The sequence below is a fragment of the Channa argus genome, chromosome 12 (genome assembly GCF_033026475.1).
Source record: "Channa argus isolate prfri chromosome 12, Channa argus male v1.0, whole genome shotgun sequence".
Lineage (NCBI taxonomy): Eukaryota > Metazoa > Chordata > Actinopteri > Anabantiformes > Channidae > Channa > Channa argus.
The window spans coordinates 21,142,411-21,166,717 of record NC_090208.1 but is presented as its reverse complement, the minus strand read 5'-3'; the positions used below and the strand labels follow the sequence as shown (position 1 = coordinate 21,166,717).

Sequence of the window (24,307 nt, the reverse complement as noted above, 5' to 3'; positions counted from 1 at the left end):
GATATGAAACCAAAGCTTATATGGACCCTGGCACCTTTTATATCAGTCTGAAGTTTTAGGTGACCAAAAGCATTGAATGTGAGACAGATGAGTGTTTCTTTTAGGTTGATTGTTCAAAAGTAAATTGTTTGAAATTAGTTTTTTTTTTTTTACTTTGGTTTAACCTGTGAAGTATTTTATTGACTGTAATTGTTATTAAAACGTATATACACATATGAGCAAGCAAATTTAAATATGAGAAAAGGGCGAAAACCAATCAAAGGAGCTGCATAAACATTCAGCTATTGGCCAATATAACAATTTGATATTTACTGAAAAAGTAAAAAGCCGCTGGTTTGCCAACGTGACCTTAACCTAACTAGAACATACATTTCACTGGTTGAAGATATGACTAAAGAGTATATGGTTCCATAGTGTAGTAGTCATCACATCTGCTTTACACACAGAAGGTCTTGGGTTCCTGGTTCCACAACTCTTCCACACTACTGTAAGGTGGCATTACAGTCATCAACACAGATGTCTACAGGATTATTAAAATGATTATCAAGATCCTTTTGGTCAGTGGTTTAACACCTGGTTCCCCTGGCTAAGTGTCTTAGTGTCCTTGACCAAGACAATGAATCCCAAGTTGCTCCCAGTGGGTCAGGTGAGCACCTTGCAGGGCAGCCACTGCCACTGGTGTGTGAGTGTATGAATTGGTGAATGAGAAGCAACATTGTAAAGCCCTTCGGGTAAAGGCACTATATAAGCAGACCATTTACCAAAGCCTCCCAAAACAAACATCAACTATATGAGGCTGCAGTAAAAGCCTGGAAAAGCTGATAAAAAATAAGTAACCACAATCAAGAGATGTCACTGAGTCACAGACCTGATGCAATTACTGCAAACAAGGGATTTGAAGCCAAATACGCTTCAGGGTTTGTAGTCCAAGAGAAATACCCAGAAACCATCAAGTCATGTTTCTGTGTCTTTGCTTCCATCTTGTGGATGTTAAAAATATTACGTTTTGTACGGAAGTGACGTAAACAGACTTGCCAAAAACCTTTTTGTACATGTATCCTCAGAATAAAGTTCTCGCTCTGCATAAGGCGAGTTTAGCAAATAGAAAACACTTTAAATTATTCAAGTTTAAATTATTTAAAATTAAATCCATTAAAAGCTGTGTGTCCGGGTGAACGTTGTTTCCGTGGGAGGGGCTCTTCATGCGGGACATAAAAGTCAGACGGACCCGTTTCCTCTTCCACTTTCTTCTCTCATCTGCGCAAGGTAAGGCTTTATATACACTGAAGGCTAATATTAATTTGTTTGCAATAATGTTTATTACTATACGTAACACTTAATATTGCAAAGATGTCACTTCAGCACTTCAGTATATGTGCATTTTAGGCGTACTGTTAAAAGACTACTCACAGCCTAACGGAAGGTTTTGGCTAGCAGCTTGACACGCATATTTTGTACCATCGACCCACGCTGGCAACAATCTCCTACCATCCAGCTGTAAATCTTGCTAGTTTCTTCTAATGGCATTTGCTAATATAGATCACTACATGTTAACTAAATGCTCCGTACAGCATTTGTTTAGAAATGTCAGATGAACTCCTAAAACTGGTCAGTAGAAATGGCCTAGGCTTTTGGCGCGGTTGCAGGCAGCGTCTCTCAATGATGAGACCTTTCACAGACCTGTACTGAATGACTGTGATTGTACATATTTATTCTGATGTGAGACGCTTTTATACAATATACTCTAATATCAACTTTCACCGTCCTGATCATGTGGAATCGATCGGTCACGTGTTGGTCGGCCAGAGGACTTTTCCTTGCAGCAACATGAGGCAATATCAAATTCTGTTCTCTGTTCGTTTTATAGATGGTGATGAAGGATCGAGAAGCAGCGTGGCTGCACAGGTAGCTCCTCCACTCAATGAAGCTTGTTTAGTTTTTTGTTTGCAGATTTTGTTGTAAGAGTCAGTAAGTTAAGGTTGGTGTAAAATGAGTCTCATGCTGCTATGATGTGTTTATTGAACTCTCTCACTGAATTAATCCTTTGAGGAAACTTATCAATGTACTGAGCTGCATGACGCTGCTCTTATGTACTTATGAAGAAAAAAGAAAAAAAAATAATTCAAAGTGGACCTGAATGTTTTCTTTGGTTTTCCTCCTCAGCTGTGGGGGAGTGTTGCAGGACTCTAAACAAGGTAAATATAAATTGTTTAGATCTGTAGGACTACAAAGTTGTCTGTAAGAGCAATTCTTTTTGCACAGCCTGTAAGTTTGTCTATAGCTGGCCAGGAGCTTTGTGTGCTGCAATGATGAGTCTCTGAACTCTCTCTTACTGAATCAGCCTTTGAAGAAAATCCTTTACCAGATTCTGAGTAGCATATGGGGTCAAACTACAGAGCATGACTCTTCTATTTCATGGTGAAAGTAACATGAATTGTTAAATCTAAATCATCTTTCTCCACAGATGTGAGGCCAATAAAACCTGATTAACAGGAATGAAGCTCTTCAGCAGGTGAGGTTGACTTGAGTTGAAAATATTTGTCAGACTGCAAGGGCCTAAACTGATGAGTTACCAAATAGACAAGCATATGCCTGAGTTCGATGATGCAAGTTTTGATCTGATCCGCCCTCTGCAAATACAAAGTTCCAGGCTGATCTGTATTTGTCTAACTAAGTTTTATTTATAGGTGACTCTACTGGCTTATTACCAACTAACACCAGTTGCAAGGTGCTCTGAAGTGAGTAAAACTTAGTCTTTTTATGAGTTAAATAAAATGGGGCATAACATGATGATTACAATTAATGACAAGCATATGCCTGATTCAAATGATGTCAGCCTTTCATCTGACTGCCATAAATTAAGCTCATAAGTTTTATTTTTAAAGATTATGAATGATTTATTTGGTGTTTTGTCTTTCAGACAAGTTGAACTTTTAACTACGGAAGAGGAAGGAGTCCATCTTGGCGTAAGATTTTTACTAATGTTTAATTGTACGAATATCAAATAGTCCTTCTGTGTTGTAGTTGGCATCCATTATAAAAGATGGCTGCAAGGTGAATGTTAATTGCACACCAGTGTAGGTGGATTGGTAAAATTAACAGGATCAAGCGCTAACTTGTTCAGCCTTTAGATGTTTGCCACAATGAAGTCAAAAGCAAGGTGTTTCTGACTGTTTGAAAGGATGAAATGGGTAAACTCCCATCAAATAGCTGGACGACTAATGTCACATGGCAATTTGTCACCAAAGCCCTGATCAAACACTCTTAATGTAATGTGCCCCAAAATATCAGTGCTGAACACTGCTGAAGTGCTTGTTTATCTTGCAGGGTCCGAGTCCTGCGGGAAAAAGGAGATCATGAGGCTCCCATAGTGAGTCTTTTCATTTGCAGCTTATTGAAAACTAAATCCAAGAGCTTCTTCATAATGCAGTACCAGTGATGATGAAACTTAGCTCACTTTGACCCGATGTGAAACGACACGAACATCTGAGAACTGCGTTTATTTACAGTTACAAATGAATTATTTTGGGTTTGCACTTCAGTTTTTGGTTTTAGAAAACGAAACCCACTGATGCAATAATTTTGCAGTCCCAGTCTGGCATGTCTTTTTAAACATTAATTTATGTTTTTTTTAAGTGTAGTTTAACTTTTTCTCCCCCCCTCCAGGTGCTTCATTGATTTTTCTCACCTGACTGAGGTTCCACCTAAAGGTAAGTCACTCATACAGAAACCTAATGCCTAAAAGCAGTTATTCCACACCACTGAAAATGATGAAATATTTGGAATCTCGTTCGTCTGAACTCCTGTTGAGAAATGGAATATCTGACATCAGTGAAAGTTAACAATTATGGTATAACCATCCCATTGTGTGCTAGGACTTGACAATGTCTTGCCTCTTTTAGGTACTTAGTCTTGGGACAACTGGGAACTTTGTCCACCTCCTAAGGCAAAGGTGAGTCCTCAAGACATTTACTCTTATGTTAGAGAAGCAGCATTCAGTTTCACAAGTTTTCTTGTGTGGTATTTTGTATTCTCTGAAACAGGCTGGTTTAAATTCAATAGTATTAATGCTAGACTAGTGCCTTTCCAATAATAATTTTGTTAATCCAGTATGTGTACCAGATCATTCTTTGTCTAGTACATATGCTCATTTGAAGCACTCTACCTTAGTTACATTGTAAAATTCCTTAACTTAACCCAATTCATTTGTGCAGATATCGTAGTATCTGACCTCTACTGATTAGTCATTGCCAGTTTCTTTTATGATGACCACTGCACATGTCTTACGCCATGTGTCAATGCCAGACCTGAAAAGGTGAACCCACTGGTGTGACCATGGCAATAAGGGGAAGATCTGTTGTGGTTGCAACAGTCTGACTAGAAACTGACAAATTAACACTATAAAATGAATATGCGTATTGTGCAGAAATGAAATGCCAGTCAGATGTTGACATGCATAGCACCATCCTAAGTAAACTTTGTCTAATGGAACTATTTCTCTCATCTACACCCATTAGGACTGAGATACCAGTAAACAAGATGACAAAGGGTATGTGTTTTGAACCTTTGAACAAAACATTACTGAGTGTATAAGGTAATTGCTTGACAGCCAGCTGAATCCCTAGTACCAGAGTTTTTATATGTCCTCCCCCATCAAGCCTCTTTTTGTGGCTCAAACACTGTGGGTGCACTGTTAATCTTGACTCTTGTGTTTAGGTTGACATGTGAGGGATAAATTGGACCTTGTCAAAAACTTTGAGTTAGGTCATTAAGTGGAGATGGTTTTGGCTTCATTTTTTCAGTTTGACTAAACTTGTTGGGTTGGCCAAATGCCTGCACTCATACTGTTTAAATTAAATTATAGCCATGTGCTTGTGGGATAGTTGGAATGATGAGTGTTATGACAGTCAGGGGAGCAAGTACCCTGCCCCCGTACTCCTTCAGTCAGGTCACCCCTCTTGTTGACTCAGTTTGGCACTGAGGACCCTGACCATTACAGGTGTAAGGTGACCGCTGGAGTTCTCATGGAGAGGGAGAGCTGGCTGATGGCATGACTGAAACATGCTTCTGATCACATCCCACACAATCATTGTCCCTGACACTGTAATTGCAGTGTTGGCTAGATTTCAACTTCAAACTGTAAAATGGCTATGAATTTCAGGAGAAATGGGGATGTGAGTTGGGGGCAACTGCTGAAATTGTCAAATAGGGCAAGTTGGAAAATGTCACTTAATTTCCTTTGTTTTTTTTAAATAGGTTCAAAGATCTTGAGATCCTCACATGGCTTTGTGCTTGTCAGTCTGTTCTGGTAAGTATTGAAACTGAGTTTTTCAGAATATAAACTTGATGACTAAATGATGTTTTTGTATTACCGCCCCAGTCTGAGAATTCATGACTGATTGGTATCCCCTCTGATCACAACAATGAAGGCTTAAATGTATAACTTTGTGACCATAAAGAATCTTAATTGTATTGTCCTGTTTCAGGCCTTGGTGATTCAAAGTGGAACCATCAGGCTGCCAACTACACTTGTGCATGGTAATGATCAAACTTTTATTATAAAACCATATGTGTGGAAATGATGACTCATTTATTACCGCCCCAGTCTGAGAATTCATGACTGATTGGTATCCCCTCTGATCACAACAATGAAGGCTTAAATGTATAACTTTGTGACCATAAAGAATCTTAATTGTATTGTCCTGTTTCAGGCCTTGGTGATTCAAAGTGGAACCATCAGGCTGCCAACTACACTTGTGCATGGTAATGATCAAACTTTTATTATAAAACCATATGTGTGGAAATGATGACTCATTTATTACCGCCCCAGTCTGAGAATTCATGACTGATTGGTATCCCCTCTGATCACAACAATGAAGGCTTAAATGTATAACTTTGTGACCATAAAGAATCTTAATTGTATTGTCCTGTTTCAGGCCTTGGTGATTCAAAGTGGAACCATCAGGCTGCCAACTACACTTGTGCATGGTAATGATCAAACTTTTATTATAAAACCATATGTGTGGAAATGATGACTCATTTATTACCGCCCCAGTCTGAGAATTCATGACTGATTGGTATCCCCTCTGATCACAACAATGAAGGCTTAAATGTATAACTTTGTGACCATAAAGAATCTTAATTGTATTGTCCTGTTTCAGGCCTTGGTGATTCAAAGTGGAACCATCAGGCTGCCAACTACACTTGTGCATGGTAATGATCGAACTTTTATTATAAAACCATATGTGTGGAAATGATGACTCATTTATTACCGCCCCAGTCTGAGAATTCATGACTGATTGGTATCCCCTCTGATTAAAGCTTAACATTTTTAGTTTTAACCAGCCTGTCCTTGCCACCTAGTTTCTAATGTGTCGTTTCTTTACAGATTGGAGATGGGACTTGACCAGCATCTTAAGTGTTAACTGTAAAAGGATTGCTCCAGTTTGACTGCAACTTCATGTTTGGTTACATGAGTGTGTTTCTGAGTAATTTGCAACAATAGAACTCAATAAAACAATTAACTGGTTTTGTGGCTGTATAATTTTGGCCCATTTAAAGCAGATTTTTTTTTTAGGGGGGTGGTGTTCAAGCTTGTCCTGATGTACTTTTTCTGTCACTGAACAGTCTGCCTTTACTGACTAGGCTTACATAATGCAGTAAGGACCACATAATTACTTAATGGACACAAATGATGGGTTGATGCTTTTATTTTAACTACTCTTTTTAACATTGCATAGTGACAATAACAGCCTATGGGCTTTTTTTTTTTTTTTTTTTTTTTTTAAAGTACAAAACTCTGGTACAACCACTTATAGTGTGGTTCTCTAACACAACTATTTTGCTATTTGCAATGGATTTAGTCCAGGTAAACATTACATAGCTGCTGCCTTCAGGCGAGAACCAAAAAATGGATTCAGTCAATCTGTGTGCTCCTGCACAGTGAGTGCAAATAGGCCAAACTCACAACACACTGGCTCACTTTGAATATTGCTAATATGAAAAATCTTAAGGCTGTGGATGTAGGGACTAACAGCCTACCTGCCCCTGGTTAAGTAAAACAATTCCTGTGGTGTGACTTGTTTTCTTAAGGTGATTGTACTGTGTAACAAATTTAGTGGAGTATAGAGAGAATTGCTTTTAAGTGAGTCAAAGTTATAATGTACATTTTCACATCTGTACTTTCCACCACTGATCTAGGGTAAATGGTCCTAACCTTGGCTTTAGTTCTGGTTGCCAGATAACTGGGATGTCATCAGTTTAACTGAAAGTATCAACTCTTAGTCACTACAGTGAAGTTCTTATTGACAAAATATAGCCTGTGTTGTGGTTTATTAAACCAGTTTGATTCCAGTGGACCAGTTTGTAAATGTAGCCCTTTTCCCCCCCTGCCTGTTTTTTACTTTTAGAAAATGTTAAGTGAAATGCATCATAAGGTCATGTTAGAACAGTCTTATAACTCAAACTGATCTAGGCCTGAAAAAAAGGAAATGGATCTCTTTTGCAGGAGCTGCTAAGTGCATTTAAAAAACATGAGTTAGTCACCTAGCTGTTTAGCATGAACATGCAGTATGGAGTTTATGGCTGGATAGACCAAGCACAGACAAAGACTACATTGAGTAAGGGGTTTTGGTACGGCTGTTTTGATCTGCAACTGATTGCTGTGTTCAGTTCAAAGTGCAAAATAAACCAAGGTCTGGTTTGGTGAAGAGGTGTCATTGGGACCTTAAAAAAATCCTAACCAAATAATTGATGTAACCCAGAGTAGAGATGTCAGTCATGACACTGCATACAGTTTAGTGTAAACAAAGCAGGTTTCAGTCACTTGTTGAATTTAGCAAACACAAACTGTTGATCTTTATTTTGCTTGAACATGTGAATCACCTTTTGACAAATTATCCCAAATGCAATTCCATTAAATGTAGATATAGCTAGACCTGTTGCTACACACACACACACACACACACAAAATCAGTCAGCTGTGAAGATCCTTGCTGAAATATCATCTAGTAGCCAGTCCACTCCAGCTAACAAATTCTCTCCTGTCACAGCACTGCAACCAATGATACACCAGTGATGACTTTTAATCTCATCCAGAGCCAGTGCCTACAGGGAAACACACAGAGAGCACATACACTGTAATGTACAACTCTAGGATTACAGTTTACAATTATAGAAAATTGAAATATGACAATATTCCATTATTTATGATCTCATCTAACTAGTTTGTCTGAGCCATTTTACTTTGTTGCAATATTTTAATTATTATTAATTATTAGCAAAATCAGATATGCATTCTTTAATTTCTTATGTTTTTCTTTTGCTACACATGCCAGTTATGACTTAGAGATTTATTTTTCTGTGGAAAAGAAACCAACAGTTTCTCCACATCTGTAAGTAAAGCCACCATCTGTAACGTGGGTGTAAAACTCACCTTCTGTATTGCCTCTTTTGACAGGGCTCCAGGTAAGTCTTGTTTGTTAGCAAATACCAGCAATGTTGCACCAGCTAACCTCTGCCAGAAAGACAGGACAAGTGGGACAACATGAACATGAGGATAGGTACAATTAGACAAATGCCAACAAACTACCATTAATGACACATGACCACACACTCAACTTCCTTAATGTAACTACATGACAAAAGTTTTGACCACAGATAGTATTTCATGACCTGCCAAAACCCTGATAAATATTACACTTGTATTATCCCTTCATTATTGTTTGACGGCTTATCCTGTTCAGGGTGACACGGGCCTGGAGCCTATCTTAGTTGTCACTGGGTGAGAGGCCGGGTACTCCCAGACAGGTTTATCTCAGGGCCAACACAGAGATAATTACATGGACAGACAACCATTCACACCCAGGGCCAATTTAGATTTACCAATTTAACATGGATGCCTTTTGTGTGTGGGAGAAAACCGGAGTACCAGGAGGAACCCTTTTTGATTTGAACTGGGGACGTCGTTGTGACGTGACAGAGCTAATGACTGCTTTACACTTATACCTCTGTGCAGACTCTTACCAAATACTCCTATATATCTATATATATGTATGTATGTAAGATGTACAACCCCAATTCCAAAGAAGTTAGATGTGTTGATGTGTAAAACCTAAATAAAAACAGAATGCTTTAATTGCAAATCTCATCAACCTATATTTTTTCACATAACATCAACAACACATTAGATGTTGAAATTGAGACAGTTTACAATTTCATGGAAAATAGCCAACTTTGATTTTGATGGCCGCAACACATGTCAAAAACAGGTTACCCTGTTTCAACTTTTTTGAGAAGGCTGAAAAAGTAATTGTCGCAAATGAAAAACAAATGGAGGAGCATTTGACAACTAATTAGGTTAATTGGCAACAGGTCAGTAACATGACAGGAGCATTTTAAAAAGGCAGAGAATCTCGAATGTAAAGATGTGGAAGGTTCACTAATCTGTGACAAACTGCACCAAAAATTGTTGAAAAATGTTTCTTGAAATAAAATTGTTAAGACTTTGAAGATCCCACCATCTACAGTATATAATATCATCAAAGGATTCAGAGAATCAGGAGGGATGAGGCCAGAGGTCAAAACTGGAAGCGCACGATCTTCGGGCCCTCAGGCAGCATTGCATTAAAAACAGGAATGGTTCTCTACTGGACATCACTGCATGGGCTCAGGAACACTTCCAGAAATCACTGTCACAAATTTAAGTTAAAGCTGTATCGTGCAAAGAAGAAGACATATGTGAACACGATCCCAAAATGCCACAGTGTTCTCTGACTCACATCTCATTTAAAATGGTCTGAGGCAAAATGGAAAACTGTTCTATGGTCAGATGAATCAAAATGATACATTCTTTTTGGATGGATGCTGTGTCCTTTGAACTAAAGAAGAGAGGGACCATCCAGCTTGTTACCAGCAGACACTTTAAAAGCCTGCATCTCTGATGGTATGGGGGTGCATTAGTGCCTATGGTATGGGGCAGCATAAAGACACCATCAATGCCGAAAAGTACATAGAGGTTTTAGAGCAACATATGCTCCCATCTAGACAATATCTTTTTCAAGAAGAGGCCTTGCATATTTAAGCAAGACACATACTGCATCCATCAACACAGTATGGCCTTGCAGGAGAAGATTCCGGGTGCTAAAATGGCCTATCTGCACTCCAGACCTTTCACCTATAGAAAACATTTGGTGCATCATAAAACGAAAATCTGGCAACAAAGGCCCAGGTCTGTTGAGCAGCTAGAATCCTGCATCAGACAAGAATGGGACAACATTGTCAAGTTTTCTGAGGTTTCTGCTTCAACCACAAAAGATGCAGGAATAACTCGGTTTCTCCTCATTTTGATTTGTTTAAGATACCAGTGACATCCCTATGGTTAACTGCACAGATGAAGCACCCCCTTCTTATTCTGGTTACAATAAAACAGTAAAACAGAGACTTTTCAACATTTTTAGATTAAACCTTACAACTCTTATCCCACAGGTATGTGCATACCTCCTCCAGCAGCAGTCCACTGAGCTCCTTTCTGCAGTCCTCCATTCTGAGTCTATCTGCGCTGTCCACTACCCACAGTAGGCCGTCTGTGGATTCAAAGTAGTTCCTCCAGTAGGAGCGCAGTGACTTCTGACCTCCTACATCCCAAATATTTAGTTTAAACCTAAAAAGGAAAAAAAAATCAAACATGAAGCCTGTGGCTTAAGACAGAAAAAGTGTGATAAAATACATGCAAATCCATTAATTTAGGGAAAACAAGTTCTATAAAATAAAGAAACACAATTTTACCAAATCAAAATGTTAACATTTTTTCTGAGTTACTTTCAGTAAGTAACATAAAACACGTTCCTTCTGATATTTCAGAGAAGTTATCAGGCCATTGCTTTCAGGTGCATGTCAGCTGGTATAAATTATTTTACATAATTACGCCATAGCGGTAAAATTCTGTTACATACAGAAAATGTTAAGGTACAGCGCACAGATGAAGAGACAGAGCGAAAAGATAACACAGCAGAAACAATGTGGATGACAGATTGAGGTGGCTGTTAAGGCTACACCAGTGTGCTTTTAGCAAGACTGGACATAAAAATGTGTGTCTATTTGTTCTTGATGTTCCCCATTACTGATTGCTTAAGGGGGGACTACAGTGGGAGTCTTTAAAGAGAATGAGTTAATAAATTAGGCCTCTTTGAACTAGATACAATCTTAAGCATCTTGCTTATGAAGAGTTTTGGACTGTCAAAAGTATTTTGAGTCTACATCTGATTTGAAAAAAAAATCTTATTCATTTGTAACAATAATCTATAATCTACCATGTTGGTTGTATGGGATGCTTATTACAAGCTGTGGTAAAGTTAAGGTAGGGGATTTTAAGGATTGTAGGTGCCTTGTAAATACTTCAAAGAGGCACGTGTCAGGACACCTCTAATTACACATAACAACTTAGTGCACCTGACTGACATGTGTATGCGCGGGTTACCCTTTATGTTCCAGGGTCTTAATGTTGAAGCCCAGAGTTGGAGAGATGGTGCTCACATCTTCTCCGTTAAATTTCTTCAGGATGGTCGTCTTCCCCGCGTTGTCCAGACCTCTGCACGAACCAGGTTAAAGCATAAACGGTCTTTCTCTCTCTCTCACACACATACACACACCTGATTGTTACACCTGAATAAACTGTCACTCGTTCATTTACCATTAGTTATCTAGCTAACCGTTCATAGCTAGCTAGTAGCATGATACAGCACAGAATCCAAGAAACACACTTCACTCGCATACAATCCTTATTCTACATGATCTAACAAGGATATAAACTACTGGTTCCTATCGTACTGAAACAAGTGAAGTTACATAATGTTGAGACATGAATGCAACTGCGTTGTCCGCTAGCTAGTAAACTACTATAGATAGGATACAACATCAGCAGTCTCATCTCCCGCTCCTTCTGTTTCATCTTCTTCAAAATCCTTAGCAGACCCATCGCAACACTGTTCCGCTAAACTGTTGTCTATATAACAAATAATCTTACAGATTCTGTGTTTTGTGTAAAATGTATTTAGCATCTTAAAGCATCATTGCGATGTAGGAAGCGAGTGTCTTTGTAATTCCGCCTCACGTAGCCACCGATTGGTCTGCAATACAAAGAGCGTACATTGATTGGTTGGTGTGGACTTTCGGCGCTGGTAATTGGTTATTGTGTTTAACGTGTGGCTGTGCTGTAGGTCCACAAATTAGGTATTTGGCGCCCCTGCGTGGATTTTGCACTAACTACAGATTTAACATTTGAACTCTGCCAATAAATCATTTAAAAAATATATAATTTTAGTAAGTGGTACCATAATGCTGTTAATACATTTTTCACAAATAAAACATGATACATATTCAGCCAAGAGAGTATGAATGTTGACAATTGACTTGGGAAATAGTGGTTTAACAAAATACACACAAGGCTTTTCTCTGAGCTTTCAGTTGTAGGGAAGTTGCTTGGAAAAATTAAAGAGATGAAGCTAAAAGCTTCTTGTGGCACTTTTAAGATGCCGTGTGCTGCATCAGCTGAAAAACTAAACCCTATAAGATAGTAAAGCTACTACAAATTAAGTTATTTTTGAGGAAAAGCCAATTCTGGACAAAATCTGCATTTAAACAAAAATGCATCGGGTTTCCATTTGCCCATTACTCCATACTCCATTCAGCATTAGAAATTGTCATTCATTATATTCTCTTTCATGCTAAGAAGGCATACACTCTGATAGAATAAAGGTAAAGCTATGGTAATTAAACTCTAATATACAAACTAGGACTGTGGAAGTGCTGGATCCTCTTTATACAGTGGCCACCTTGTAAAGTCCTTGTTTAGTGTAATTAGTTAACATGTTACTGTACAAACAGTTATGAAAGGTGGGTGAGGTCAACTGACAGAGCAGCTTTCACACCACCTCCAGAGAGGTGCTTCCCCTTCTTCTGTACCAGATGACGCCCCAGTTTGAAAGGAAATATAAATGACTTTTTATCTACAAGAAACTAGCTCCATTACCTTTACATATATAATTTAACATAGGAAAATACCTTAATTAGTTTATTGAGGAGTTTTCACAGATTGTTTCCTTGACATTTAACTATATATATATATATATATATATATATATATATATATATATATAAAAATCTTAACATTATGTGGTACCATTAAGTAATGTCAGCACGTAGTCACAGCAACACAGTTTATATAAATTTCTTGGGAAACCCTTACAGTGTGGGCTGAATTAAGACTTTGCTGTGGTGAAATGAGGCAATTCACTTTGTCTAAACAAAATTCACATTTTCTACACTAAATTACGCAATTTCCCTGTGGGATCTGATAAAATCTGTCGGATGCTGTCTGGGGGCTTGGTCATTCATTTCCTGGCAGAAGAAGCCCTTTTGAAAATTCCCTGCACGTGAAGGAAACGTACTCCTAATAAGGTCACTAGCTTAGAGCTCTTCCTGTACCAAACCCTTTTTACATCCATTTATTTGTTATGATGCCTTCCAATGCTGTCGAAAACATTAGTTCTTAATTTAAACTGTAGTTATGTACGGTCAGACAACGGTAAAATATGTTTCAATAAGTAGGGTTTGATCAGTTAGTAAATAAAGTATCGCAACATATACTGGGAAAGTGTGACTGGACAAAAGAAGTTGCATTTAAACATTTTAGCCCCAAGTGCATCAGTGTACAGACACAGTTTGCAAAGTGAAACTAACATACTGCCAGTAAACGCACCAGCAACTCCTTTAACTTGCAACGGGTCAATTTAAAATAAAGAGAAACTGAAAGCATTCGGAGTGTCATGTTGCATCACCATGTCTCTGATGCCAAACCTCTTGTGCTAAAAAGCCCTGACACACCGCCGGGTCTCACATTTACAGTTAACTAGTTACTTAGCAACCACCAGGCACTAGTCTGCACCACAGAACTTGCCTATATAGTAACAACATCATTTTTCTCGCCCTGAGTCATTTAGTTTTAGACCAAGCTGCAGAGAGGCGCGCTAGTTGTGCGCCAACTTCACAAGCTGAATGTCACCGGTTTCACATACGGTTCCGCAGCTCTGATGATCTCGGCTGGATGAAGCGTCTTCCTGCCGGTGGAAAAGCAGTCAGTCAGGAAACCGCGAGGACAGTATGTCCCCGTTATTCATGGACACAGAGTGCGAGCCCACCACTCCCGGCTCCCTTTCAGCGGATGATTCAAACAGCCACACCGCTGGATCGGTAAGTCCTTCTCCCCATTTTCTGCGAATCCTAACAACCAGCCCTGGTGAACATTCATGTAAAATTAAAGATAAATAACTCAAGTATGTTTTTCCACTTCGTTCCTTGCATGTTTTATATGGTTTATGCCTTTTATGGCGTTTTGTCTTTACTGGACAGCTGTGTAGCAACAGCTGGGGAATACAGGTGCATTATAAGCAATTAAAGTACCCCAACCACTTTTCCACCAGACACCCTCTTTTTTATATTAACTGTTAAGCTTATTGTGTCTTATAAGTACACAAACTAACTCACTGTTAATAATTATAAAGCCATCATAGTCCCCATTTCCAATTAGGACCCAGTTAATTTTCTTACTGTTGCATTAAAGTTGAGTAAAAAGAACAGAAATCCCCCCCAAAATGGACCCAACTATGTTACTGTAGCATTTCAGAATTCACAGCAAATTCCTTAACCCACCTCCTTCAATGTGGTACTGTTAGAATAGTTGGCACTGGTTATTATGTCTGGTTATGATTTTCTCTTGGCTTCATCCAGGCTTCCTCTTTCTACCATCAGCAAGCATTTAATTAAAGCTTGTCTGATTTGCACCTGGTGCACAGGTAAATTTCCTTATTTATCATTTCTTAAAACAAAAATCCTAAAATGTAAAAGAAGTCCCCTGTACTCCAGCAATGGCCAAGGCTTAGGGAGATGCATCAGTTTGACAACATCTAGCTCTTGTTCCTGATGAGGTTGAATGCAATTTTTTTTTAGCTTGGTTTTTTCCTGATATACAACTTGACTTGACCCTGGAAGGCGTGACTCCTGAATTGAAATATCACGTGTTACAAGTTCCTCTTCATCCACGTCCAAGTCTGTTTACTTCTGTACCAACCTGCGTGACTTGAGAGATCACACGACATTTTGTGTGATACATTTCCCTCATGACTGTACAAACTAATATTTCAAAACATTTTGGAAGTTAAAAAAGTGAATAGATGTGCGCCTCACAAGAAGGCATACTGCAATGTCACTTGGAGTATGCTGTTAAGATTGTGTGTGCACTGATTTTAACAGGAGAGAGAAGGAGAAGGACCCCAGCTCCCGAAGAAAACAGGGACAAAAAGACGAGAGAAGAACAGAGATGCGGCGAGAAAGAGTCGCAGAAAACAAACAGAGAGAGCAGATGAACTTCATGAGGTTCGAATCAATCACTCCCTTCTTTTTTTCCCTTTCCTGCTTCCTTACACCTTAAGTCTGTGGCTCTGTCACCTCTTTCTGGTGCAGACGTACACACACACGAGCTGTGTGACTAGTGGTGTGTGTGTGTCTTGTGTAATTTGGCAGCATGCTCACAGCCGTTTCTTGTAAATAGTCTCCTTTAACAGAAGGACTTTCACTCCCTTTTACTTGCCCTCCCCTCCGACCCTCCCTTTCCTTTCTGCTTCATACAGACTCACGCACATGCACTCTCACACACAGACACACACGGGCACATACATACACATACATCCCCTCTTCAGTTTTTCCAAACACTTTTGTTTTCTTTTTCCAGCGGGCAAATTCCAAAGTCTCTCTTTCCCTCTCTCTTTCTCTCTCTCTCTCTCTCTCACACACACACACAAATGCATAATGGCTTGTCAGAAGCATGAAAATACATTTCTGATTTCATATAAAAAAATTTTGTTCACACCGCTGAAAATAGTTATTATTTTCATTCATTTTCAATTCATGTGTAAGTATAAATTACACATGAATATTTTTTTTGTCCTTTTGGCTCATCCTGTATATTCAGGGTTTCCACATGTTGATTTGGCACAGTTTTTACACCGGATGCCCTTCCCGACACACCCCTCCCCATTTTCTACTGGGCTTGGGACCTGCACTGCGCAGCTGGGGATTGGGAATGGACTGTTGGGGATTCAGTGTCTTGCCCCAGGGACACTTTGACATTTGGGTGGGAAAAGCAGGGCGCGAACCTCTGACCCTTGGTCAGTAGGTGGCCATTCTATCAACTACACCACTGCTGCCCCAAAGTTATATGTGAATATAACCTCAGAAATCTCCCTTGCCACTAAAAAATACTATTATCAAAATTAGTTTTTCATTTGCAGCTCTCGCTCAGAACCAAATAGAGTCTCAATCAAAGTTGCCACAAAGCACAAAGTGTCATATGTTTAATGAAGTATACCATAAATGAGAACTGGATCAAGCTATTAAGCACATTACAAAAGACTAAAGAGCTTTTTGGAAATAGGGAAATGTAAATTCACTTAAGTCTGCAGGGTAAATAGTTACCAGATTAAAAGACTCGTGTGCAGTCAGTGGTGTCCATAATTCGGCATTTTTTTTCTTTCTCAATTAAATTTAACAAAGATCAAAATGTGATTTCATAAAGCTGTCCTGTGCGATGTATTGCTTTTAGGCCTGAATGCTACACACGTTGAAACACACACCTATAAAATGTTTGCATACTACTCTTGTTATGACAAAACCTGAATCTGTAAATTACTGTACTGTATCTAATTTTGTGCTCAAACATGTTTCTGTTTGCTTTTTGATTGCTTGCATATTATTACTGGTTAGATAAGTTTGTGTTTATAGAATTTATGAATGGGGGGTGTATTTTGTGTCAAGGGAGTAAAGACTTTCATTTTCAGTCTCGTCTTCTCTTTCAGTTCTCGTACGTGTGTGTGTGTGTGTGTACATGAGGTCGGTTGTTTCTTCAACTGTTTCTTTTATGTTTCTTATGTTTCAATCAGGCTGGTTTGTAGCAGTAAAGTGGTGTCAGCAGGTAATGTTTTTTTTAAAGAATGTGCAAATACAAAGCCAAAGTACTGCTACTGTGAATGTGACTCATTGACCTTTTGGATCTTAAAGAGATTAGTAGCCATTTAATCTTGAGGAAAAAAGAAACCACTTTTGTTCAGAGCATCTCTGGAGTTTGGACTGAACTAAAACTTAAGCGGATAAATTAGAGAAAATTCCAGACACTTTTTAAAATAAACCTGTTTTGTTTTGGGCGACATATATAAATAAAAGAGTAAATCTTTTTAGAAAAAGAGTTTTCTAATTAAAGTGCATTGATCAGCAGGGAACTGCTGTTTTTCTTTCTTTCCCCACCCCCTATGTTCTCCTTTCGTGCTGAAGTCACAGTACTGTCACTAAGAACCATTTTTCAGTTCTCCTTTGGGGGGGGTAGACTTTAGCCATGCATCATTCACTCTGCCTGCTGTGCTTTTTATTATGGTGCACGGGAAGACTCTTTAAGAAGTGTGTCATTAGTATTGCCTGGCTGTAGTGTTTTATTACACAAGTCTGCCCCAGTGTGATGTGATGTGATTGCATTTATTATTTGTCTTTTGATGTATGTCTTTAATAGTTTGCTTTATGGCTAATGGGTGCCACTCAGCCGGATAATAAAGATATACCTGACTCAAATTGACATATTGCAGTTTTTCCCCCATGTTGATATCTATTGTCTTCTCCTCAGGAGCTGCAGAGTCTGGAGCGATCAAACTCAGCCCTCCAAAAGGAAATTGCAGCATTGAAAAAAGACTTCCACCTGTATACGACAGCTCTGGAATCCCATGAACCTTACTGCCCCCTCACAGCCTCTGCCCCAAGCTCTAGCTCCAGCTCCAGATCCAGCTCCTCCACTGGCCTATCGGTTTCCTCCACAGCAGACTGTCAGATTGCTTCCAGCCCAATGAAATGTCCTCGTAAGACTTCAAGCTCCACTTTATTGGCAGCCTCTTCAATCTCTACCTCTTTGAACTCCAGCCTGGGACTTCAAACCCATGACTGTGTGGAAAATATCAATCTCTCACCTTCTGCTCCAACCACATTGGCTTCATCTTCTGCCACGCCTACTGACCTCTTCATCACCTCCTCCTCCAGCCCAGTGACCGTTCCTTATTCCCTGTCTTTCTCCACGCTCCCAGCTCCTCACTCTCTGTTCAGTGAAGGGCCTCTTATCACCTCAAGCCCAACAAACAGTAAACCTGTGAGCTCTAGCCCTGTTCCAAATCCGATTCCCTTTAGTGCTCTACCTCCATCTGTGCAAGATGCCCTCCATGAAACCTCTTCATTGTCAGTAGATTCCTGTTTCTTTACACATAATTTGGACTCACTAGATGCATTTGTAATGAAACAAACTTCTTTTATAACTTCCTCATCTAACGTAATGCCCCCTTATTCCAATGTAGAAACAGAAAATGTAGTACCAGCACAAGGACATTGCATGAATACAGGATTTTTTAGTGGAAATCCAAATAACTCAAGTTCTCTTCTTCCTTCAACTCTACGAGATCCGACTCCTCAGTCACTTGCAGTTTCACCTCAGACATTTCCTGCTCCTGTCTTTGGCTTAAAGCCAAGTTGTAATCAACAAATAAAACCTAATACATCATCTTTGCTTTCCCTTCTCACCGTCCCAAGCCCGCTCAACATCCCGCAGACTACCTCCAACACTTTTGACGAACTTATCTCTCAGTCTCCACCCCCACTGCCAACCTTGGGTGATCCCTCAAGAGACCTTTCTCTGTCCGAGCTTCTTGATTTCAATGATTGGATACTTAGTGGGAGAAAAAATCTGTAGCATTTTGAGATTGTGCCAAACAAGGACCAGCATCTCTATGCCAAAATGGGTTTTGTGTTGTTTAATGGAACTAGCGTTATACCAAATCTCTGATGCAGATCAGCTACAGTAGCAACACTGAAAACCAAGGTTTTAGGAGTGAAGGAGAGAGATTTTAAAAACGTCAAGTTGCTGTTAATTTATTGTAAACTGGAGTCATCCTTTCCTGAAAACCTGACTCAGTACTCAAAACTCTGACTTCGAATTTTAAGTGGGGTGGTGTAATCACCTTCCTGCAATTTCATGAAAATGTTTTTCGGAGAAATTTCCATCTGTGCCTTTAACCACAGAGTCAGTGCTAACCATGGAACCTGAATAGTGGTTGATTGTTACATTCAGCTTGATTCAACTTTAGGAAGCATTAATCTTTTTTTTCTTTCTTTTTTCTTTTACCTTATTTAAAATTCATAATCAACCACACACTCAATTTCACACATTATGCTGCTACTGATGATTTATTTATGGCTTGACACAACTGAATCCAAGAACAAATTTAAGTCAGTTCATTTACTGATAAGAATTAATAGTTTGAATAGTATTATTATGTCTACTGTTTTTTACTGTTTTTTCTTAAATACATTTGTGCTTTAATAAATACACACTGAGGGTTAACACAGGACTTCACGGCTCACTTTTGCTTTGTAAAGTCACTTTTGATTACATGAATGAATTTGATCACATACTAGTATCTGTGGGTCACCTTGCAATAAAATCGGAATCAAACTGAACGTTCACCTGTATGATTTCCAAACTATGCTGTTTGTCATGTAGTAAAATGACAGCAGGCCTGCACTGATCTGTGGGGAGAAGCAGTTAACTGCAGGATGAGATAAGGAGGTTGTCAGGGAGGGCTTCTTTATAAGTATGATGATGGTGAGTGGGTCTTTAAGCGAAACAGTTCCAAACGTACACCCCTCAACACTGAGGCTCGAAACCATTATTAAAAAATGTGTGTTATTTAGAAATTCTTTATTGGGTATTTCAAGTTAGTCACATAAGAGAAATAAGTAATTTTTTCCATTCAACCCTGTCAGTGTGGACAATAAGGGAACCAAGAAGCTGCTAAAGTCTGTTATTGGAACTAGTGCTGTAGGGGAAATGATTGTCCTGAAATATAGTTGGGTTTATTTTACAATGAAATATACTACAATGACAATTTTGTTTTTTCAAATGATGATTAATGCATATTCTGCTTTAAACACGTGTATCACTTGATATATATGGAATAGATAATTTGTTAATTTATGTGTGTGTGTACGTGTGTGTGGTGGGCTCTTAAAATCTTTTCATACATATTCTATGTATGACATGTTAGATAAATACATTTAAGCTGTAATAATTGGTTGCAATAAAAAAGTCTTCTTTATTCTTCACCTTTCGGCTGAATCATGTGCCTCCATCTAACTCTGTCTTCTGCATCCTCTTCTCTCACACCAACAAACTTCATGTCCTCCCTAACTACATCCATTTGATCTTCCTCTAGACCTCCTGCCTGGCAGCTCTAACCTCAGCATCCTTCTACCGATATATTCACAGTCTCTCCTCTGAACATGTCCAGACCCCCTAAAAAAGTATATTTTTTAAAAGCTGTTTAATTAAAACAATTGGCTTTTTGGATAATATTGCAATACCACTGCAAAACTGTGTAATCGTTACTCTTTCTACAGTATAAATGAAAAGTAAAGCTCCAAAGCCAGTGATATTTCCATCAACGTGGCCGATTTTCGTAGTCTCATATGCTAAACTTGGGTGGAACCAGCGCTCGATCACTTTTAATCCTCCAGACCATTCAGGACAGAGCAGCGTGGTGCACGCACGTGCTCACGCGCATAATCCGGACATTACAGCAGGGGGCTCGAAGGAAATAATCCGGATAATGTCGGCGGAGACATTTTCGTTCACACATACACCTGCTCCTAAAAAGTCCGGATAATATAAGAATTCCACTGCATGTCTGAAACGGGCTTTAGTCGCAAAGCACAGCCTCAACTCCTAATGGTGTAAATGAATTTACTGGATTTAAGAAAACTTTGGTAGGGCATTGGAATGGGAGTCCCACGCCACCAGATGTGGGCCCGCCTGGCTGGGAGGGTTGTGGCAGGAAAAAACTAAAACAACGTGCGGAAAACGTTCCACTCTGGCGACCCTGAAGAGACAAGCTGAAAGCCTTTGATGTATTTAAGATAACTTTAAGATAACTTTTTTAATGCAGAGTTGCTGTAAAGTTGGTCTAAAGACTGCACTAAATGTTATTGTTATAATGAAGCAGACCAGCATCTCTCCACTTCTGCACTGCCAACCATTTAAACCCCTGGTGTTTTTCCCAGAAGGCAGCCGGCTGAGCTTACCTGGGACAAACACAGAGCGATGGGCGAGTGGGAGGCAGCGGGCGCTTTTGTGTAAACTGTAAGATTATAATTAGACTTATGTGAGTTTAGAGTAAAAAGAGCAGATTCAAGGTTCAAGGCTGGAGGCTGGAGGCGCAAACACGGCAGCAAGACGCGTCCATCCAGAGAAGATGTGACTCAGAGGAAAATGAAAGCGAGTGGATTATTGCGCTTTTGAATGCACCAGCAACGTGTGTGTGCGAGAATAAGTGACTAAGCGGAGAGAGGAAGAATGGATGGGATCGATTCTCAAAGCCAAGTACAACACGCCGTCAGGGGGGGAGTCAGAAACACCAATTAGCCTCAAAGCGCTACGCTGCTGGAGCACAGGAGAGAATATTTTCTAACAGGACCAAATAGCATCCAGAGGTTGGCCGGAGGTGGTGCAGACGGTGCAAAGGAGCATGGTGCCGTTATGACGCATCTGTTTAAAATCAGCCGGGTTTTAAAAAGCAAAGCCAGTCCATGTAAATAATAGCAATTAAATAAATAAATCAGTCCTATAGCGTCATTCGCAGTGAGGAGCCTCTCTCTCCTTGCACCACCTTTAAATCTATGGAGCAAGTGGCAAGACAGTCAACAGTACATCCGGCCACGGCTTTCAAAACAAAGGGATGGACCCGCCTCAGTTTAGCCAAAACAGAACTTGATATTTATATCAGCAAATTCGCTTAATTATTGCAGTCTCAGTAAATGAGTAGGACACATTTTACTAAACAAATTATAGTATTTAGTTTTATATGTGTAAATGATTACAGAAACACACAAATACCATCAGCACTGGATGCATTACTCACAATAGGTGGCTCTAAACTCTTGATGAATTTAACTTTATGTCCTAGATTTTATTTTGAAAGCCAGATGCCCCGTTTCCTGTCGTCTTCTGACTCGCTGCCTGTATATTGATGCAGCTCTGTGAGGCGCTGTAGGACGACCGGATAACGGGAACGGAGAAGGGGGACAGCAGTAAAACGCGTCAGTCTGACAGACATAGACGGGGTGCTATTGTATAACCCAGGCCTTCAGTCTTTTAACACCAGGCCACGCTGCGAGGAGGAGCGGCGCCTTTCTGTAGCTGGCGGACGACCTGCACATGTCGGCGCGGTGAGGCACCGTTTGTTTCCCCGCCCTGATACGGTTGGAGGACGGCAGGAGGAGGAGGAGGAGGCTGCGTGGAGCGGTATAAACCGCGGTCAGAACAACATTCTCCCACCGGGTAAAAAAAGAAGAAGAAACAACAAAAGGAACAACACAAATAAGGAGCAGGTGCGGCCGTTGGAAGGGTCGAAAGAGGATTCGTTGAAAACGAGCGAGGACAACAGTGATGCGGCAGCCGAGGTGGGCCCAGATTGATGATTTTATGATATCATCATCCACCGCCAGGACCGATCACTGATTTTATTGATGAGGAGCATCATCGAGGAGAAAAAGCTATAAACTGAGCCGGAGTCCGTTTGTTTGTTTTTTCCTGTGGATAAACAGGAGGAGGCTGATCGGTGCTTGATAACAGGGATTTTTCTTTTCTTTAATTTACACAAGGAGCTCAGCTAGGCCCATATGATCAGCTTCAGCAAGAAATATTCAGATTTAGGCCGACGACTTAGTCTGTGTGTGTGACGCCAATACAGCAGCAGAGAGGTGTGTGTGTGAGTGTGTGTGTGCGTGTGTGTGTGTGTGTGTGTGTGTGTGTGTGTGTGCATGTGTGTGTGTGTGAGAGGAGACGCGCCTGTCTGAGCATCATCTGGAAGCTGTACAGGCTGCTCTCCACGGGGATGATACACAAGCGATTTGCGTGAAAAACAGAAGCGATCAGGGATGCTGCTGATGCTGCTGATGCCATTTCCAGTCCGGCTCTGATAGAGACAGCAAGGCGCACAGCACGGCACTGGACAGCCACAAAATATCTTTCCTCACCTCTCTGCATCTGCACCCCTTTTTCTCTCACCTCTCTCTTCCTCCCTCTTCATTCTCCTCCATCACCAACACCACTCCTGGTGCGCCTATTCATTGTGATCAATTGATAATTCATCTGTGATTCAGAAAGACACCCACTCATCCATCCTCTCCTCCATTCACCCGTACATCCTCTCGAACGCCTCTTTACGCACTCACACGCGCAAAGACAGATAGGGACGCACGCATCAACACCACCGCCACCACCACCACCACCGCATCGTCACCGCCATCATCACAGCCATCATGGAGACGACGAAGCTGCCCCCATCCAGCCCGTCCTCGCCGACCACCAGCTTCTCGGTCCCGTCCGCGGAGAAGGTGGACGGCTTTCCGCGCAGGTCAATGCGCAGAGCTCGGCAGAGGAGGTCCCACAGCTCGTCCCAGTTCCGCTACCAGAGCTCCCAGGTGGAGCTCACCCCACTGCCCCTGCTCAAAGGTGAGGCACTGATTTACCCTAGCAGCACTGTGTGCATATTTTGTGTTATGTACTACAAGGGACCCTACCCACTCATTATAAAGTTATTATTATTATGATAAAGTCAGTATTTTTACTATCTGTCAGTCATGTCCTGTCCATAGATGCCCATTGATCAGCAGTAGGTCTATTGGTGTCTTGTATTTTCCTCTGACAGGTGTTGTCCTCTCTGTCCTTGTCCCATCTGATGGACAGGAGGTGACAACACAGTGAGGCCTTTGATTTACTGGACTGATAAACGCACATTCTTAGAATATGTAGACAGTTATTTTATTATTGGTTCATCTTATTATTTGAACTAACTAAAATTAATTAATAACATCAGAAAACAGTGGAAAATGTGAGTTCCAAATTCTAGTCACATCTTCAGATGTCTTGTTTGATCTGACCAACAAAACCCATCTGAGTTAGTACGTCCAATAGTTCGAGTATGCATATATGTATTCTCTCACACACTTGTTAAAGCGAGATAACACAGAACATCTGCTTGTCTCCTGGACTGGGATGGTGGGGAAGTGGAAGAGCCATCGCTGCATGAGAAGGTTGTTCTCCTTGACAGGGCACTGTCATGGATCAGGCTTCTTAATTGGCCCATTAGATAAACCGTGAACAAAAATACCC

At 40.2% G+C, this 24,307-nt stretch overlaps 3 protein-coding genes, 1 long non-coding RNA gene and 7 other non-coding genes across 17 annotated transcripts in view; 10 read left to right on the top strand and 1 right to left on the bottom strand.

Moving 5' to 3' along the window:
* Positions 1-1,193: 1,193 nt before the first annotated feature.
* On the top strand, positions 1,194-6,529 carry LOC137136873 (uncharacterized). Of its 6 annotated transcripts, XR_010915637.1 has the most exons (16): positions 1,194-1,266; positions 1,868-1,905; positions 2,164-2,195; positions 2,465-2,512; positions 2,688-2,738; positions 2,921-2,966; positions 3,328-3,370; positions 3,667-3,710; positions 3,903-3,952; positions 4,518-4,549; positions 5,257-5,308; positions 5,487-5,538; positions 5,712-5,763; positions 5,937-5,988; positions 6,162-6,213; positions 6,389-6,529. It is a non-coding gene; the product is annotated as an uncharacterized lncRNA (long non-coding RNA). The 6 variants fall into 6 exon arrangements; XR_010915638.1 differs by lacking the exon at positions 5,712-5,763; XR_010915640.1 differs by lacking the exon at positions 5,937-5,988.
* Positions 3,764-3,831, top strand: LOC137138693 (small nucleolar RNA SNORD30). The gene has a single exon (XR_010916220.1). It is a non-coding gene; the product is annotated as a small nucleolar RNA SNORD30 (small nucleolar RNA).
* On the top strand, positions 4,258-4,382 carry LOC137138700 (small nucleolar RNA SNORD22). Its single transcript, XR_010916227.1, has one exon. It is a non-coding gene; the product is annotated as a small nucleolar RNA SNORD22 (small nucleolar RNA).
* Positions 5,347-5,419, top strand: LOC137138695 (small nucleolar RNA SNORD31). The gene has a single exon (XR_010916222.1). It is a non-coding gene; the product is annotated as a small nucleolar RNA SNORD31 (small nucleolar RNA).
* Positions 5,571-5,646, top strand: LOC137138698 (small nucleolar RNA SNORD31). The gene has a single exon (XR_010916225.1). It is a non-coding gene; the product is annotated as a small nucleolar RNA SNORD31 (small nucleolar RNA).
* On the top strand, positions 5,796-5,871 carry LOC137138697 (small nucleolar RNA SNORD31). The gene has a single exon (XR_010916224.1). It is a non-coding gene; the product is annotated as a small nucleolar RNA SNORD31 (small nucleolar RNA).
* Positions 6,021-6,096, top strand: LOC137138696 (small nucleolar RNA SNORD31). The gene has a single exon (XR_010916223.1). It is a non-coding gene; the product is annotated as a small nucleolar RNA SNORD31 (small nucleolar RNA).
* Positions 6,247-6,321, top strand: LOC137138699 (small nucleolar RNA SNORD31). The gene has a single exon (XR_010916226.1). It is a non-coding gene; the product is annotated as a small nucleolar RNA SNORD31 (small nucleolar RNA).
* Positions 6,530-7,825: 1,296 nt separating the features above from the next.
* Positions 7,826-12,125, bottom strand: arl2 (ADP-ribosylation factor-like 2). The gene is made up of 5 exons (XM_067522636.1): positions 11,910-12,125; positions 11,477-11,587; positions 10,498-10,660; positions 8,435-8,515; positions 7,826-8,106 (listed from the first exon to the last, which is right to left on the bottom strand). The coding sequence occupies exons 1-5, from the start codon at positions 11,972-11,974 to the stop codon at positions 7,972-7,974; spliced, it is 555 nt and encodes a 184-aa protein (XP_067378737.1). The 5' UTR covers positions 11,975-12,125; the 3' UTR covers positions 7,826-7,971.
* Positions 12,126-13,284: 1,159 nt separating this feature from the next.
* Positions 13,285-20,241, top strand: batf2 (basic leucine zipper ATF-like transcription factor 2). 2 transcript variants are annotated; one of them, XM_067522635.1, is made up of 4 exons: positions 13,285-14,247; positions 15,307-15,429; positions 16,992-17,023; positions 17,723-17,856. In XM_067522635.1, exons 1-4 carry the CDS (start codon positions 14,102-14,104, stop codon positions 17,821-17,823), a joined length of 402 nt encoding a protein of 133 aa, XP_067378736.1. In that variant the 5' UTR covers positions 13,285-14,101; the 3' UTR covers positions 17,824-17,856. The 2 variants fall into 2 exon arrangements, with proteins under 2 accessions (XP_067378736.1, XP_067378735.1); XM_067522634.1 differs by lacking the exon at positions 16,992-17,023 and having other exon boundaries at positions 13,622-14,247; positions 17,723-20,241.
* A 1,905-nt stretch (positions 20,242-22,146) lies between these two features.
* Positions 22,147-24,307, top strand: part of ppp2r5b (protein phosphatase 2, regulatory subunit B', beta) — a 37,846-nt gene continuing 35,685 nt past the window's right edge. The window contains exon 1 of the mRNA XM_067522631.1: positions 22,147-23,647. Within this exon, the coding sequence (XP_067378732.1) occupies positions 23,455-23,647 (193 nt within the window). The 5' untranslated portion in view covers positions 22,147-23,454. The remainder of the gene's footprint in view (positions 23,648-24,307) is intronic.

Coding starts and splice junctions, on each gene's coding strand:
- arl2 (XM_067522636.1), bottom strand. CDS start 11,974: ATGGGTCTGCTAAGGATTTTGAAGAAGATGAAACAGAAGGAGCGGGAG. Junction 10,661..11,476: donor AAGACCCTGGAACATAAAGG/GTAACCCGCGCA, acceptor TTTCCTTTTTAG/GTTTAAACTAAATATTTGGG. Junction 8,516..10,497: donor GTGGACTGCTGCTGGAGGAG/GTATGCACATAC, acceptor TCTTTCTGGCAG/AGGTTAGCTGGTGCAACATT.
- batf2 (XM_067522634.1), top strand. CDS start 14,158: ATGTCCCCGTTATTCATGGACACAGAGTGCGAGCCCACCACTCCCGGC. Junction 14,248..15,306: donor ACAGCCACACCGCTGGATCG/GTAAGTCCTTCT, acceptor TGATTTTAACAG/GAGAGAGAAGGAGAAGGACC. Junction 15,430..17,722: donor GAGCAGATGAACTTCATGAG/GTTCGAATCAAT, acceptor TCTTCTCCTCAG/GAGCTGCAGAGTCTGGAGCG.